The 14,938-nt window shown below is 37.5% G+C and overlaps 2 protein-coding genes across 2 annotated transcripts; one reads left to right on the top strand and one right to left on the bottom strand.

Annotated features, from left to right (window-relative positions):
- Nucleotides 1-210: 210 nt before the first annotated feature.
- On the top strand, nucleotides 211-7,611 carry LOC141905552 (uncharacterized). Its single transcript, XM_074794457.1, has 8 exons — nucleotides 211-312; nucleotides 518-755; nucleotides 838-1,269; nucleotides 3,806-4,077; nucleotides 4,260-4,326; nucleotides 4,863-5,139; nucleotides 6,797-6,914; nucleotides 7,008-7,611. Exons 1-8 carry the CDS (start codon nucleotides 211-213, stop codon nucleotides 7,098-7,100), a joined length of 1,599 nt encoding a protein of 532 aa, XP_074650558.1. The 3' UTR covers nucleotides 7,101-7,611.
- Nucleotides 7,612-8,315: 704 nt separating this feature from the next.
- LOC141905060 (dolichyl-phosphate beta-glucosyltransferase-like) lies at nucleotides 8,316-14,818 on the bottom strand. The gene is made up of 10 exons (XM_074793792.1): nucleotides 14,711-14,818; nucleotides 13,575-13,752; nucleotides 12,980-13,095; nucleotides 12,738-12,830; nucleotides 12,540-12,650; nucleotides 12,030-12,089; nucleotides 10,373-10,524; nucleotides 9,863-9,948; nucleotides 9,561-9,686; nucleotides 8,316-9,450 (listed from the first exon to the last, which is right to left on the bottom strand). Exons 1-9 carry the CDS (start codon nucleotides 14,768-14,770, stop codon nucleotides 9,571-9,573), a joined length of 972 nt encoding a protein of 323 aa, XP_074649893.1. The 5' UTR covers nucleotides 14,771-14,818; the 3' UTR covers nucleotides 8,316-9,450; nucleotides 9,561-9,570.
- Between the last annotated feature and the right edge of the window lie 120 nt (nucleotides 14,819-14,938).

Raw genomic sequence — 14,938 nt, 5'->3', positions numbered from 1 at the left:
CAGGGTATTTTACAGCTCGGTGAATTCATTTCATTTTCTATGGGTCGGTATTATCCGCGCTGTTTCTATGGCAGAACCTGGCGTAATAAATAAAGTGTACATAGAACAGGTGTTTCTTCGTTGACAAATCAGGAATTAAAAGTCTATATATCAGTGAATGATTTTTGGATATATAAGACATTCGGTTTAGTATAGCAAAAAATAACGGAAATGAAAGGAAAATCGGCTACCAGGCGTTTACCCGGTGGTAAAGTATTGCTGAAACCAATAAATAAAAGGAAAAATTGTACTTCAGGAGAAACGTGTGATCAGGTACGATTAAAAATCATACGACGATTTTAAATGTCATGCTTTGAGAGCCCGACACGTTACGCTTTGTACCGTTATCTTCTATATAACATCTAAGTGAAAAGAATTCGTTCATTGTAAATATAGATGTAAAAAAATGCAGAATAGACTGTAAATTTCTAGTTCCAAGCAATGGAGATATTGCATATTTTTTTATTTCTGAATTCAGACAAATAGTCCCACGATCCCAGATTTTCAAGAATGCGTCAACGAAGCGGTTAAGAACTATATGGACAACGTCTGGACGCAGAAAGGTCAAACCCTGGCTCCTGCTATGTTCGGTGGACCCCAACTGGTCGCTCCAACTGATCAACCCGCTATACAACAAATCGCCGGTCCTGCCCTTGTACCCGGTATGCCTGTATTTGCTGCCGTAGTTCCAACGTACGTGCCCCCAGCAGCAGCAAGTAAGTCACAAGGAGAAGCGTTTTTCTAACAGCAACGAGTAAAACTCGAAAAAAAAGGAATTTACGAGTGTTATCATTTCAGCTACTGATTTGAACGAGTTTATTCACACGGGCATGGGTGTACTGAAGAAATCGTTGCCGAAAGATCGTATCAGGTCAGGCGTTTCAAAGACAACCAATTCAAGGCCTCAGACCGCTCGCAGTCGACCGCCCCCAACAGCGGAATCGATTCAATCAGTCCGACCAACAGTACCGATTTCCATCCCAGTACCCAAACTACCACCACCAGACCCGAGTCCGACTAAAAATGTTCCGAAACCAGTACCGGTCACTACAGCAGAGAATGGTACAACGGAGCCGATAGTGGAAGACTGTGCACCGGACACAGCCGCGTCGCCACCGCCGAAAAGCCCAGCTAAAAATGGCTCGGTGTCACAAAAACAGTTTGTAAATAGAGCGAGCAGTCCATTTAAAATCAAGAGACCAGGAACTGCGAAATCTATGATAAAACCAGGTAAGCAGTGAGCCCATCACTGAAATGTCAAAGGGGTGGTCATTAGTATGTTAACAATTCCGTTTCTATGCACAGACATCTCCAAACAATCACCTAAGCTATAGGCATTCATGGAAAAAACCATAATTAGATAGATTAGATTTTGAAAATGGCTCCATTTTCAAAATCTAATTCATCTAATTTATGGCTCATTGATTTGAGTCGAAACGTCTCCTAGTTTTTTTAAAAATTTTATTGTGGGTTTTTCACTGATATCAGACAGTCACTTTGTATATGAAAACCAATTCATGGATATGCTCATCAAAAGAGAAAAAACCGATGGTCTCCTCCAAAGCGTGTAGGCCTACGTTTTGATAAGTCAGTTACCGTTCACGAAGAGGGACTCATTGTGCATCGATTAATCGTGAGTAAAGCAGTATATGTACATCAGACGGATATTGAGACGAAGGGTTGAATTATTTATACGCTAAGTAAAAATATCGTGTTCAATTAACACTCGATGTGACTGACAGCCGTTACGCAGCAACATCATCTACCGCTACATGTACGCTTCGCGTTCACTTCCGTCTGACGTCAGATAAAAATCGTGTCGTGAATATTCATCTTAGATCAACGTAAAACGATCTAGAAACGTAACTAGTAATCTTGTTATCCTGTGGACCAGTAATATGAGTTATGACTTAGTGTTTTAACTTCGAAAACGCGATAACTTATTTCTTATCTCTAGGCCATGTTATGCTTCACTTATCAATTCTCATTTCCGTGATTTTCTTTAATCTTAAAATAGAGATTGACCATTGGTAGATTTCGTTGATTTGTTTTGATTTGGTGTCCCTTGCAGACCCACTGGAAGCGAAACAGGGGGTTTGATTTTGAAATCGGAAATCGAAGTACAGATACAGTACAGTTGTGTGATCAGGCGGTCGAATTTACGGAATTGCTTGTTTAAATCGAAGTACATCGGTTCAACAATATTCTACCACCCTGAACCGACAAGTGACTAATTAGGTTGATCATTAAACGCATAAATGACAGCTCATAAGTGTTAAGAAGGGAAAAGTTACTTATATCTACTGAAGATTATGCCTCTGACCGTCGAAGCACTCGATATTGTCCAACCCTTTTCCTGACAACATTTTTTCAAACATTACCAAGATTGTTTCTTAGCAAATATCGTAAAATTGTTTTTCGAATAGATCACGACATAATATTTTCTCGTATTGGGCACCATTCTACCGTTGCCATGGCGTCGGAGTCAAGTATCTATCGGGTTTCCCTCTCATCGGATATAATACATTAGGCACCTATGCGTCAGGCCCATATGTATACAGAACATCCGATACATGTAACTTCGCCTAATTAATATTTAGCGTAATCAAACATAAATATTGATATGTATGACCTATCGTGTTTATTGATTTACATAATAATCTCCCTGCATTTATAATCGCGGCCGAATTTGATTGTCTTAACGAATTACTGATCGACAGTTTGATGAGTTTCACAATATATACGAGCCGGGTATGTGTATATGTATCTAACGCAGGCAAACAATATTCTACCATCGCTTCAGGTCGTCTGTCTGTGTTGGTAGTAACGGAAACCGATCCATTACTGGAAGACGTCTCTCGCGGCGGGTTCATTTTTAAACTAAATTTCCATTAAGCCGGAGAACAATATTTCGACAATACCTGTGGGAATATGATATGCCAGCCAGTTTTCGAACTTTCTAATGCCGCTTACACTTTCTTTTGATTCGATTGAAAGGTGTAAAAAGGAGCCGTCGGTGTTTTGCTGACATACGTTTTTTGATCTTATTTGATGATTATTACTTGGACATATTAACACAGTTATCAGACGGGCCAAAGGGAAAGGATTACAAATTGCTAACGAATCCTATACGGATTGGTATTGGTTTGATTATTTTGTTGTCCGCAAATCGTCGTAGTTATATTCTCCCTTGGAAGGATAAGCGATATCAAACTTTATTTCGGAATATCTGCCAAAATGTACGCTGGAAGTACACGTAGTCGAACATCGAGTCGGGGGTCTCAGCGACCGGGATCGGTTCGCAAAGCGATAAACCTCGCTCCGTCAGATACCTGGTATTACTACCGTACAGCCGATCAGCCCAAATATTATTACGGCGATGATGACGATGACGGTGATTGGAATTTATTTATCGACGATGAACCGGATAATTTTACATTTCCAGGTAACTGCTACCCGACTAAGAAAAGAAGGCGACAGGCAGCTAAAATCTCTCTTACGGCATCTGCGAATCTTCCATTGATTCGGGGATTTTTGGGAAATTTCCTTTTTGCGTCTATCTTTTCTAAATTTTTGACTGGGACCCGACTCGATAATCTCTGGATTCTTGCAGTCCCTGGGAATCGCATACTTATTTTGTTCACATGCGATATTGCATTTGTATACTATATTCTTTATGAGATCGCAAATAGAATACTACCAAAAATACTACAACATGTATAATGGTCGGGTCTAGCTGAGACGAATAGCTTTTGTTTTCTTTCAGAGCTCAACGAAAATTCGAAAAAAGACGAAAACGACTGGCATTGGTCGATCTATAAAGAAAACGAAGATACGATGATGGGCCAGACTCCAAAACCGCCGGCTGCGAATAGACCACCGAGTCCACCTAAACGACCGAACACTGCATCGATGCGACGACCGTCCGCCAGAACACCGATGGCGACACCTATATATAATTTCAGCGTGAACCCTTATTCAAACCGCCCTCCATCTTCAGTCCATTCGTCGCCACCGATGCATTTTGTCTCAAAAGAGGTGATTTGAATAAAGTTCATACTTTTCTTTCTACGAATATCGACGATGTTCTTCGGATCAGGATCCTGTGTCATGCCCAAATTTTGTACTAGGATTGATTAAACTGATTTGATCTCCAGATTCAAACTCACAATTCACTTCAAATACGAATTCATTTCATCTAATATTATTTCATTTTCTAGCCTACACTGAAGGCCTCGCCGTACGAACAAGCGTTAGAATGTTGGGCAAACGATGCATCGGATCACGGTAATTTGAAGATTATTTCAAGAGAGTGCGCCTCAGAGAAAAACCAGACGAACTTATTACTATTATCAAAACAAAAACCTTAAAACCTTATGATAACTTGATTAAATGCCTCGGGCTATTTGGAGATTAAATCAAATAACAAACAGTGTCGTTGGACGTATAAAACCGGTTTAAATTGTGTCCATATATGCCTTTAAAATAGGTTCTTAGTATAGTATATATAATTTGCTGAAGTGGAAACTAAATATAAACTATACATTTTAGTATCGTTAAATATTATCGTGTAACTATTGAACGACACCACGGGCACGCGCAAGTAGGTCCATAATGCGGATTTTATACTACCGTATAGGCATATCATAAAATGATTAATTGGTTTATCTAATATAAATATTTTAGATAATTTGCTAACGCATTGGTGTTTTGTGTTTAATTGACATGTATAAATTAAAAAGCAAACAATTTCACAATTTCGGCACAGTTTTTTGTTGTAAATTTCGCATTTTCGATTGATTGGGTGTTCTGTTTCACTTTAGAAAAAACAGTTGTTTATAACATGATGAAGAGTTTGAACAACCGAAAGCCGGGATTCACAGCCAGCCGTCTGGAGCGCGCGCGAAGCTCGTTGCAAGGCTCGAGACCAGCTTCACCGGTGCGCATGACGAAATACACACCGGGTAGAAACGGCCACAAACCGGCTGGAGTACAAACATCGGTACCGGTGTTCGGACCTCCTCAGGACGTTGAATTTGTTCCGACGAACGAGAACGCAATAGTTACTAATTACTATCAAAATCTGCTGGATAATATTAGGTAAAATAATGCCTCAATGTACATGCTTACAAAATAACATAACTTTCCGAGAAACAGTTATTTCTTTACGTATTTGCTTAAAAAGCAAAAACAACGACTAGAGAAACGAACTCCATGCGGCTATACGACCACGTTGAAAAAAATCTGAATCGCTCGGCTCAGAATGAAATTAGCACTGAGATTTTGCGGAACCAATTTCTAGCAGAGAGTTAAATCTGATTTTCTAGTGAAAATTTAATTTCATTCTTTCTTCGGGATATAATTAAGGTTTTTATATCGATATATACCCAATGAATATATAAATTATTATTCTTTATATGCATTGGACGCTCAGAAATGTTTATTAGAAACAGGTCGGTTTCATTATCTCGACGATGATCGAAACCTCCATCTTAATTGAATAATTACTTGATCGATGACAATAACTTGAATCCGTCGCGCCTCATAATGTATGCAAGATTAATTAAATTGTGTCTACAGTCATTTAGAATGACACAGGCTATGAACTTAACAGACATAATCTACGCTGAAGTAACCGTGCATGGTCACTAAATTATGCATTTAAAACTGTCACAAACTGGAATTGCCATGCCCGCACAGTATACATATAAACTGTATATGTTTCTGATATTATATTGACAACTATTTCAACCTTATAACACGACGAAATGGCGCGGATGTGGTACGTAATTGTTCGTTTGATTTTTGTGGTAATTTTGTATTTTTCGGATTAATGATTTCGTCTTTTCCAAATAGATTGAAAATTAAAAGATCTACTTCCCTGTACACACTACATAAGATTTTGCGCTAACGCACAGTACCTAATACGTATGCCGCTATCATTAAAAAAAACCTTTTGTTTCTTTGAGAATCTCCTTAATTTAACCAACTATTTATGTCTGATATGTTCGATTAGTAAATCTGATCTATACGGGATATACAGTCGTCACTTCAACGGTTGGGATCAGAAGTGGCCTTCGACCCCGGAGTCTGAACTGTGGCGTACATGTCTTTCGCCGTTTCCCCAAGAGTATGGAGTTCGTAGTTCTAGTCGTATAATGTCGTCTGTCTTGAAACACCATCAGCAGGAGCCATCCGCGTCTATCAGGTATACCGCGCAGAAATGGAGCTCTCGTTGCATTTATATACGCTGCCCTTTCCGAGAGAAACATCATTGACTTATATAAGATCAACTATTTCATAGTCCATGGAAGGGCAAATCCAAAGGGTGGATGCAGGGAATGCATCCACCCTTTGGATGCAAAATTAAAAATATCAAACTGATACTTAAAAAGGTCTAAATTCATAAGCTTGCTCTCGGTATTTCCAAATATCAATTTATGTTTGCCGATGAGCTTCTTTTGGAGTGCCCTTTTGATAATATGATATATAGACATGTACCTTATTTTGGGGGCACAGCCCTCCCTGGATCAAACCCTGTCCGCCCATCTATGGCAACACAATGTGATGCCACAATCAAACAAAAATACACATATAATTCTTGGTCACATTTTGGCACACGAGCGAAAAGGATATGCAAAACATTGAATATTCAAGCCATGCTCTTCGCTTTCTCACAACTCAAACACAAAATGAGTCGGTACCTATGCGAGGACTGTACATTGATCTAGACACTTAACGTCTGATGATTTTTCAGATCGGGAAATCATCAAATCTCTCCATATTACGGTAAAAAGGAAGTCAGACCTATGAATCGCCACAAACCACGGCCAGCTTTACAGAAGGAATACGCCCATCAAGGAAGTTTCTTTAACGTAAGTTATAAGCCTATATTCCCCTTATACACTTTTTATCCTCAACATTATTCTATACCTTACTAAAAACCATTCCTCGAAATTCTTTTCCAGAATTCGCAGTTGCCGCATCGCAGTAATTTCACTATTCATCCAGATTGGGTTTCCGAACGGAAAACTTTACACGTGGTCAATCAACGAAATTAAAGATTTCACATTCATATGTTTTCGTCTTGTGGCAAAATGTAACATATATATATGTAGTTTTTTCATCAGTTTTTTATCAGCTCTCAACGGACGGATCTACTTAGAACGTAAAAGCCTTATAGGGTTACGGAAATTTCATAGTTTACATAGCCTGAGACCGATTTCATCTACAGTTGATAAGTCAGTCATGTGGTTGCACTGTTCAAATAAAAATAAAATCCAAGCCCCAGAATTTTGAAATGAATAAATCAATTTCTATGGATAACTGTAGGCCCACTATACTGTTAATTGGATCCAGGGTTAAAATGGGCTTACATAAATCTTTAGACGTTTTGATTTCGTAGATGCGTTATAGATGTAAGGAAAAGGTTTTAAGCATACTCTCTCTCCTTTGAAGAGGAATTGGCGTTTTTCGACCATTCGTTTCTTTCGATGAGTCACCAAAGCTTGAAAGGAGAATAAGTATTTGGACAAACTGTGATAACTTCCGTTTCGAATATTATCGATATTTATCAACGAAAATTTCATTGTTTTTTTTTTCTCTTTTGTTTTTGTATCAATCTAATGTATATATATATATATATATATATATATATATATATATATATATATATATATATATATATATATATATATATATATATATATATATATATATATATACAATAAAATCAATATTATGTATACAATAAAGAACGGATATTCATCTTTTGGCCGTATTGTTTCGCTCTGTAAGGTGGCCGGATAATTTGCTATATGTCAGCTGGTAAATCTGAATCAAAACCTCACAGGAATAAATACATTTGCCAAACGCCATCTATCAAATCGTTACATTCATCGGGAACCTTCATATATTAAATCAACCGAATGGATGCGTTTATCATTTCATGCACGAATTGATTTCAAGGCTCTACACCAGGCCACACGGTTATCAAATTCGTCTCAACACAAATAGGCTCCACGGTTTCTGGCTCGGAGGGAGATCTTGTGACGTCAGTAAGCATCGACTGAACAAGTTCGTTTGGGAGACAAAAACCCCTCTAGTACCCATACCAGCGATTATAAGGGATTTTTTCCGTAAAGGTTTGACAAATCCACATCATGTTTCTCATTTCTGAGCTTAAAAGTAGACCTGGCCGGCTGTCTATCAAAAACAAAGAGATGAAAATAACAGACGAAAGTATAAAATCATGATAAAATATATTCATTCATTTATTCATCTATACGAAACTTTCATACGTCAATTATACAAATGTATTAAACAGTATACAATCAATTTATTAGATTCATTTGTGACCAGTATGTCGTCGAAATTTTCACACATTCCCATCATCGATTTGGCTCACAAAACGCACGTACATTGCATGCCTACTGCATGAAGTTAGACACTTCAAAAACATTCAAAATTAAGTCATTATCAACTAATTTGATTCACTTTAAAATCTGTTAACTTTGATTTCATCTACACACGTTCAAAAGAAATTTAATTGATATGCACCCAGATATTGCGTCCATACATATAGATAAGCCTATATCGACATACAGGAAACGTAGATTGAAGAAATATACTCTATGCCCCCATAAAGTTTTCCCAAGCTTTAATATCCGATAGACTTCTATTACATCACCATTTGTCTTATAAATAAATAAATATCAGGCGCGGATCCAGCCTTGAGCGGTACTCGCCGATTATTCAAGAATGATTTGTTTGTTAGACATCAAACGCCAGAGCAGATTAATTTTCCAAGTATTTTGGAATGATGGGTGGAAAATTAGATTTAACAAACACACAAAAGCTAAGAACGCATCCGGAGGTGGTGAAATTCTAAAATTCTCTGGGGAAGAACCTCCACACCCTATTATGGTCCTAGGCTGTGATAATGTCTTAAAGCAGTATTCAGGATAAGAGGCAGGATCCGCCCCTGTATACATGTATGATCAAGAGGACCTTCTTAAAGGATGGCTGCCTCGAAAAATTCCTCAAACAATATATAAACTAGAGGCTCGATTCCAATAAGCTAAACTGTATGGTAATTAGTCATAAAGATATTTTATACCAGCAGCCCCTTTACTACAGGAAAGTTCTATAAGAGTTAAGGTCGTTGAATAATCAACAATATTTTCGTTACATAGGTTTTTTTTCGATTTGACAATACTGAAAACGAAGCCAGAAATCGCCAGGCCAAACCAATCGCACAGGCCAAACCTCCTGCTGGAAGCACAACAGCAGCTTGATTCCTAGAAACGGCAGTTTTCAGGTTGGTTCATGAAAATAGTTACATCTGCATGGAAGCTTTCACCACGAAGATCGAGAAGAACAGAACTTGCCAGAGGTCTAAAAAACACCCATCTACAATTAAGAAGCATTCTTTGAAATATTCACCAGCAATGTTTCACACATTACCCAACTGTCCGTGAATGTGAGTCAAGTTAGCTTTCACATTTTCTCGAGGTACTCACATATATTTGATCAATCCGCTTTGATTTTAGGGTTGATTTTCCAGGCTCCTATAAGATATCGCAGTCGTATAAGCAATAAGTCCTTGCCCATCTGGGCCCAGCTGAATATCGGTATCATCTTAGAACCTAGAAAGATTTGTTCAATAACTATCTGTATCCAGCGCTGAAGAACTAGATGAAATTTCATCAGAATTTCCACTGTCACAAAGATTTTTGAATTCAACCTCTTTTGCTTTTATCAAGGTTGACCGTTTCATTTCAACGTATGAAAGAAATTCTCACCGAATATCTATGTGACTTACCTTCAATTTCCTGCCAATTTACAGCTACTTCTGAGATAGGAATGTTGAAATATTGCGCTAGATATAACATATCAACATCGAAAGCCCTGAAAACGAGGAACAATGGTTTCAGTTATAGATATTTTCTCCTGAAACTGTGTCGACAACGTTGGAACAGTCCATGAAATATGGATCATCTATAAGATTTTACAATGCATATCTATATTCTTAGATTTATGATATATGAAACTGATGAATGGTGATTATCTTTAGTAAACCAGTGCCTTAGTTCTAGAACTAGTGCGAGGGACACCATGCCCATTTGATCAAATGCCAATCTGATAATTTCAATATTCAACACCCCCAGGTGAACAAATACAGTAATCATGACCTTGAAACTCACCACAATAAATGAAATGTCATTAGCTACAATTTTGCAATTGATTGCGGTTAGCAAACATGTGTCAAAAGCCAGTGTCCAATTAAGTGCTAAATTAGCTCAATGTAAATGACAATTTATAACAAGCTTACCATCTTTCTACATGTAGATTTGAGAAGAGGAGCAATGCAGCTGGACGTGTTAATAATTTAAATCCGCACTGAGTGTCTTTGATGCCTCGAACGCAGAGGAACCAAACAAGAAAATGAAATCCATACATCAAAACTGTACGCATGAATGAACGCTGCAATGAACGATAATAATGACATTACTTTCTGGAATCACCTTTAACATTCATTACACACATGCACAAGTACCTTTAAAAGCAACTAGGGGTCCAGGGTCACCATGCCCACTTGGGAAGTGGTTTCAAATGCTCAACAATCTAACAATTTCAATATTCAACGGCCCCTCGTGACCATATACAAAAACCAATGACCTTGAAACTCACCACAATCATAGAATATGTCAGCAGCTATGATTTTGTAATTGATTGTGATAACAAAATATGCCTCGTTACCAATTTAATATGGAAATACTAACTTATTCTACTATTCAATGCCCCCTGGTGACCATATGCAAAACCCGATGGCCTTGAAACTCACCACAATCATAGAACATGTCATGAACTACAACTTTGCAATTGATCATGGTAACAAAATATCCCTAGGTACCAATCTAATAAGGAAATACTATTATTCTACTATTCAATGCCCCCTGGTGACCGTATAGAATAACTAATGTCCTTGAAACTCACCACAATCATAGACGATGTCATGAGCTACAACTTTGCAATTGATTGTGGTAACAAAATATGCGTAGGTACAAATATAATAAAGAAATACTAAGTTATTGTATTATTCAATGCCCCCTGGTGGCCATATACAAAAAGCTTGACCTTGAAACTCACCAAAATCATCATAGAACACGTTATGAGCTACAACTTTCCAATAAATTGCGGTAACACAATATGCTTAGGTATCAATATAATGTGGAAAAACTTTTTCCTACCTACGAATGAGTACTGATGACACCAAGATGGCCGCCAATTGCGCCATAATTGGCTGATCAAAAATACCTGTCTCAGGTATAAAACGTCCCTTTCCAAAAAATACCCATCACAAATTGCAATGAGAAATGGCAAACCAGTAGGAAGCCACAGGACTCCGAATTTGGGCCAAAATTGACATTTTTGGGCACTAAAAAGGTCAGAGGACGGCCATCTTGAGTCCGATCGACCCAATTTTTCTTATGCTGATGGGCCCTTGAGGGAGTTGTGAGGGGAGTACGAGATGTGTCTAGGGTAGATACATGTGTAACCTAAATATCAAGACATTACCTTGAAGCGTCTTCAAAACTTCCCAAAATAACTGGATTCCGTCTACGGACGACGGACGAAAAGTGAACGCAATAGCCCGCTGGGACTAAAGTCCCAAGTGGGCTAAAAATGATTTACTTATTGCCCTGGATCGAGTTCCAAAGTTGTGAGTTAACCCTGAGTTAATTAAATAAGATCATTTTCAATGAGTTAACTCAGAGTCAAATCTTAACTCAAAACTGTGGAACTGGATCCTGAGATAGAAAAATTGTGTCTAAGAAATTACCTAACTTATCTTAAACTTATCCTAAAATCCTATGATATTTCGTGTTATTTGAATGGAACGAGTGTGCTGCACTGAATTCAAATAATCTCTACCGATTCACATTTAGGAAAAGCATTTGCGAAAACCATGATAGTCAAAAACTTACACTAGCAACGGATTCTTCTTCTAAATGAGCTCTCGAACCACACACCACACCCATACCATCCTAAAACATAAATAAACAACTATAGATCATCATCGTTGAATCACAGGATACCAAAGCCTCAAACAGTCTATCAAAATGACTGCTTCACAATCAGTACTTGTGTATTATATATATACATGTCGTTAGTTTTTAGGGGCGTTACTTTAACACTGCTTATGAATTTCTCAGTAGAATTGTACTTGGTTGACATTGTTGTTGGTTTTCATTGAAAAATGGGGGACAATCATCCGGGGAACAACAGCTAAGTTGATTGATCCAGGAATATCAAAAAGGTGCCCATTCTTAATAGAAGGTTGGCAAGGCAAATTTATGAAGCATCTTTAAACAATAACCCTTGGAGGCAGGGATGAAAAGATCAATATTCAATGCACACAAATGAATGACCAGCTGAGCAAACAGTTTATTGGGACTCAGCTGACAGCCCCGGTGCATGGTAAATTGAAAATGTACCTTATTTGTTATTTCATTCAGAGATTCTTCGAGTTTCACGAGATCAGGGAACGATGTAGCACCATCGGCATCGGCAAATAATAATGACTTTCCTCTTGCGCTAAACATGCCCTGAAACATTAAAATCAAGTCATTCTCAGTTCGCAATACAAACCATCAAAATCACTATTCATTGTGCATATTTTAGTTTTAACTTACAAGTCGAACAGCGCCTCCTTTGCCTCTGTTTTTGACTAATGTCAAAACTCGAACTTTGTCACAGCCATACTTTATTGAATAGTCTAAGGCGACCTGCAGACAGAAAATAAAATAAAGGAAGACATTTTACACACAAACTCATATGCAAACCTAATTTTTCACCAGTACATTTGAAGTTGTTGGTTACTAAATAGTAAGAAATGTTTTCTCTTGTGGACTGATTGTCAGCGATATCAACTTACTTTAGAAGTTTTGTCTTTACTGCCATCATCAACGACGATAATTTCGAACGTTTTTTCTGGATCGCTACTTCTCCTTTTTTCTAGAAATCCTATACATTCATCCAACATAGTGGGCACTGCAGAAAAAAACAGTTTCTAGGGAAATTGATTCAAAATGCATTTAATTGCGTTTATGTGACAGACCGATTTCTGACCATTACTTGTCACTGATCTGGAGATCTAGAACTTCTCAATTTTTTGGAGATATTTCTAATAGTCAGATCAATTAAATGAGCAGTAAGGCCAAGGCAAAAGTATACACTTAAGCACTGACACAAAAGACAAGTAAGCAATTTCTAAGCTATTTTCTGGCTAAAATCACAGTGCAACAAAAATTCAAATACTTTCTCAATGATGCATACTGCTTAGCCAGTTTCTATTGAATGAACCTGAAGATTCTTTTCTTCATAGGTAAGTAAGTCTGTCCGGAGACTTTATTGGCAAGAACTTTCGAAGAGCTTTTCCAATTTTTTCAAAAATCAAGCACTTCTAAAATTCGTTGGCAATTCTCTGCGAATCGTTAGAAATATCTTTAATTAATTCTGGTCATACTTACGTCGATCTTGTTCATTGTAAGACGGAACTATAACCGACAGCTGTACAGAATGTTTATCGTTCAGCGAAGGAAACTTCTGCTGTTTTTTCGTCGCTTGCGGATCTAAGAAGTATTTCTCTGCGTCAAATCTGTCTAAGTTCGGATACGCTTGTGACACTAGGAACAGACATACCAATCCCTGCAACATACAACATTAACTATGTCAACGAACAAAACATGAGCTGAGCAGTTAGTTAGTACCAGTCTATATTAACCTTCACCCAGTCCTGGCAGTGTGGCTGTCTCCACAGTGTATCTACGTTGCTCTACGATCCTGTGTAACCACCCACCCAGACACGTTCATTCAAATTCGCGTGACTTTTGCCGACACATCTACTGTCGGCATTTTTGCCTGTGTTAAAACTGCGATATCTCAGCAAATAAACAACCGATTTTGATTAATAAACTATCTACACTAACCTTATGATGTCTTACGTTTGTTCATTATATCATTTTGATGATAAATCTGATTTTAGTACGATTAAATTTAAGATACAAAAATGATGCGCTGTTTAGCGATGAGACAGGCATCGCTCAAGTGTCTGGTTGCTAACGAACTACAGTGTTACAATGCCTAGTTTCAAAAGTGAAAAAATGGTGTCATTTTTGCTATTTCTGTATTTATATCGCATCAAGCACGGAGTATGATGAAGGAACCTCCGAATGAACATAATAATAAGAAAAATGAATGTTTTTGAGGTTTGTAAAGAGAGGTTTTTTTTCACAATCGGTTTAGTGAAACTGGATTTCTGGTGGTTTAAAGTCACAGTGATTTAAGAGTATCGAGAAAATGTCGTTCGTGTCTTAGTGTCTGTGGTACATCAGACACTAAGGTTCTTGGTGAATATTAACATTGGTGGCATTAGAACTTTCACATCAAATAAAGATTTTGTAAAATTATCCGATAGTCAAATTTAACCACAGTCACAAAGAACGATTTTACTGACTAGTACATTACCATAACTCCAATAAACTAGCCTAAATTGAATTGAATTTACTATACATTTGTACTCAAATTTCAAGAATTAATCGACGCTTCAACACCCAAAGGGCTCGGGATGTATTCAAATTCGAGAAACTACGTTATCTGTACTTACAATGACCAGTGATAGAAACAGCAGACACGCGACTACCTCAAAAATAAAGAATAAACTCATATTTCAGTCGAAAAACCAAACCCGGAAATGTGCTGGCAATAGTAATCGTTATCCACAAAAACAATCTCTTAAAAATAACGAAAATGCCTTTGAAAATATTTTTAGCATTAGTTAAGAGAGAGAAAAAAAGATTAAAGTTTTATTGGTGTCAATATTTGATGTTTTCAG

This window comes from Tubulanus polymorphus, chromosome 5, assembly GCF_964204645.1.
Source record: "Tubulanus polymorphus chromosome 5, tnTubPoly1.2, whole genome shotgun sequence".
NCBI classification, from domain to species: domain Eukaryota; kingdom Metazoa; phylum Nemertea; class Palaeonemertea; order Tubulaniformes; family Tubulanidae; genus Tubulanus; species Tubulanus polymorphus.
This window is presented reverse-complemented; position numbering and strand designations above follow the sequence as displayed.

Bases quoted from the DNA above. Each gene is read 5' to 3' on its own strand.
- LOC141905552 (XM_074794457.1), top strand. From the start codon at position 211: ATGAAAGGAAAATCGGCTACCAGGCGTTTACCCGGTGGTAAAGTATTG. The intron at 4,078-4,259 runs GTGATTTGAATA...TTCATTTTCTAG, and splicing joins TGCATTTTGTCTCAAAAGAG to CCTACACTGAAGGCCTCGCC. The intron at 5,140-6,796 runs GTAAAATAATGC...ATGATTTTTCAG, and splicing joins AATCTGCTGGATAATATTAG to ATCGGGAAATCATCAAATCT.
- LOC141905060 (XM_074793792.1), bottom strand. From the start codon at position 14,770: ATGAGTTTATTCTTTATTTTTGAGGTAGTCGCGTGTCTGCTGTTTCTA. The intron at 12,831-12,979 runs GTAAGTTGATAT...TTCTGTCTGCAG, and splicing joins GTAAAGACAAAACTTCTAAA to GTCGCCTTAGACTATTCAAT. The intron at 9,687-9,862 runs GTAAGTCACATA...AAATCTTTCTAG, and splicing joins AAATTGGCAGGAAATTGAAG to GTTCTAAGATGATACCGATA.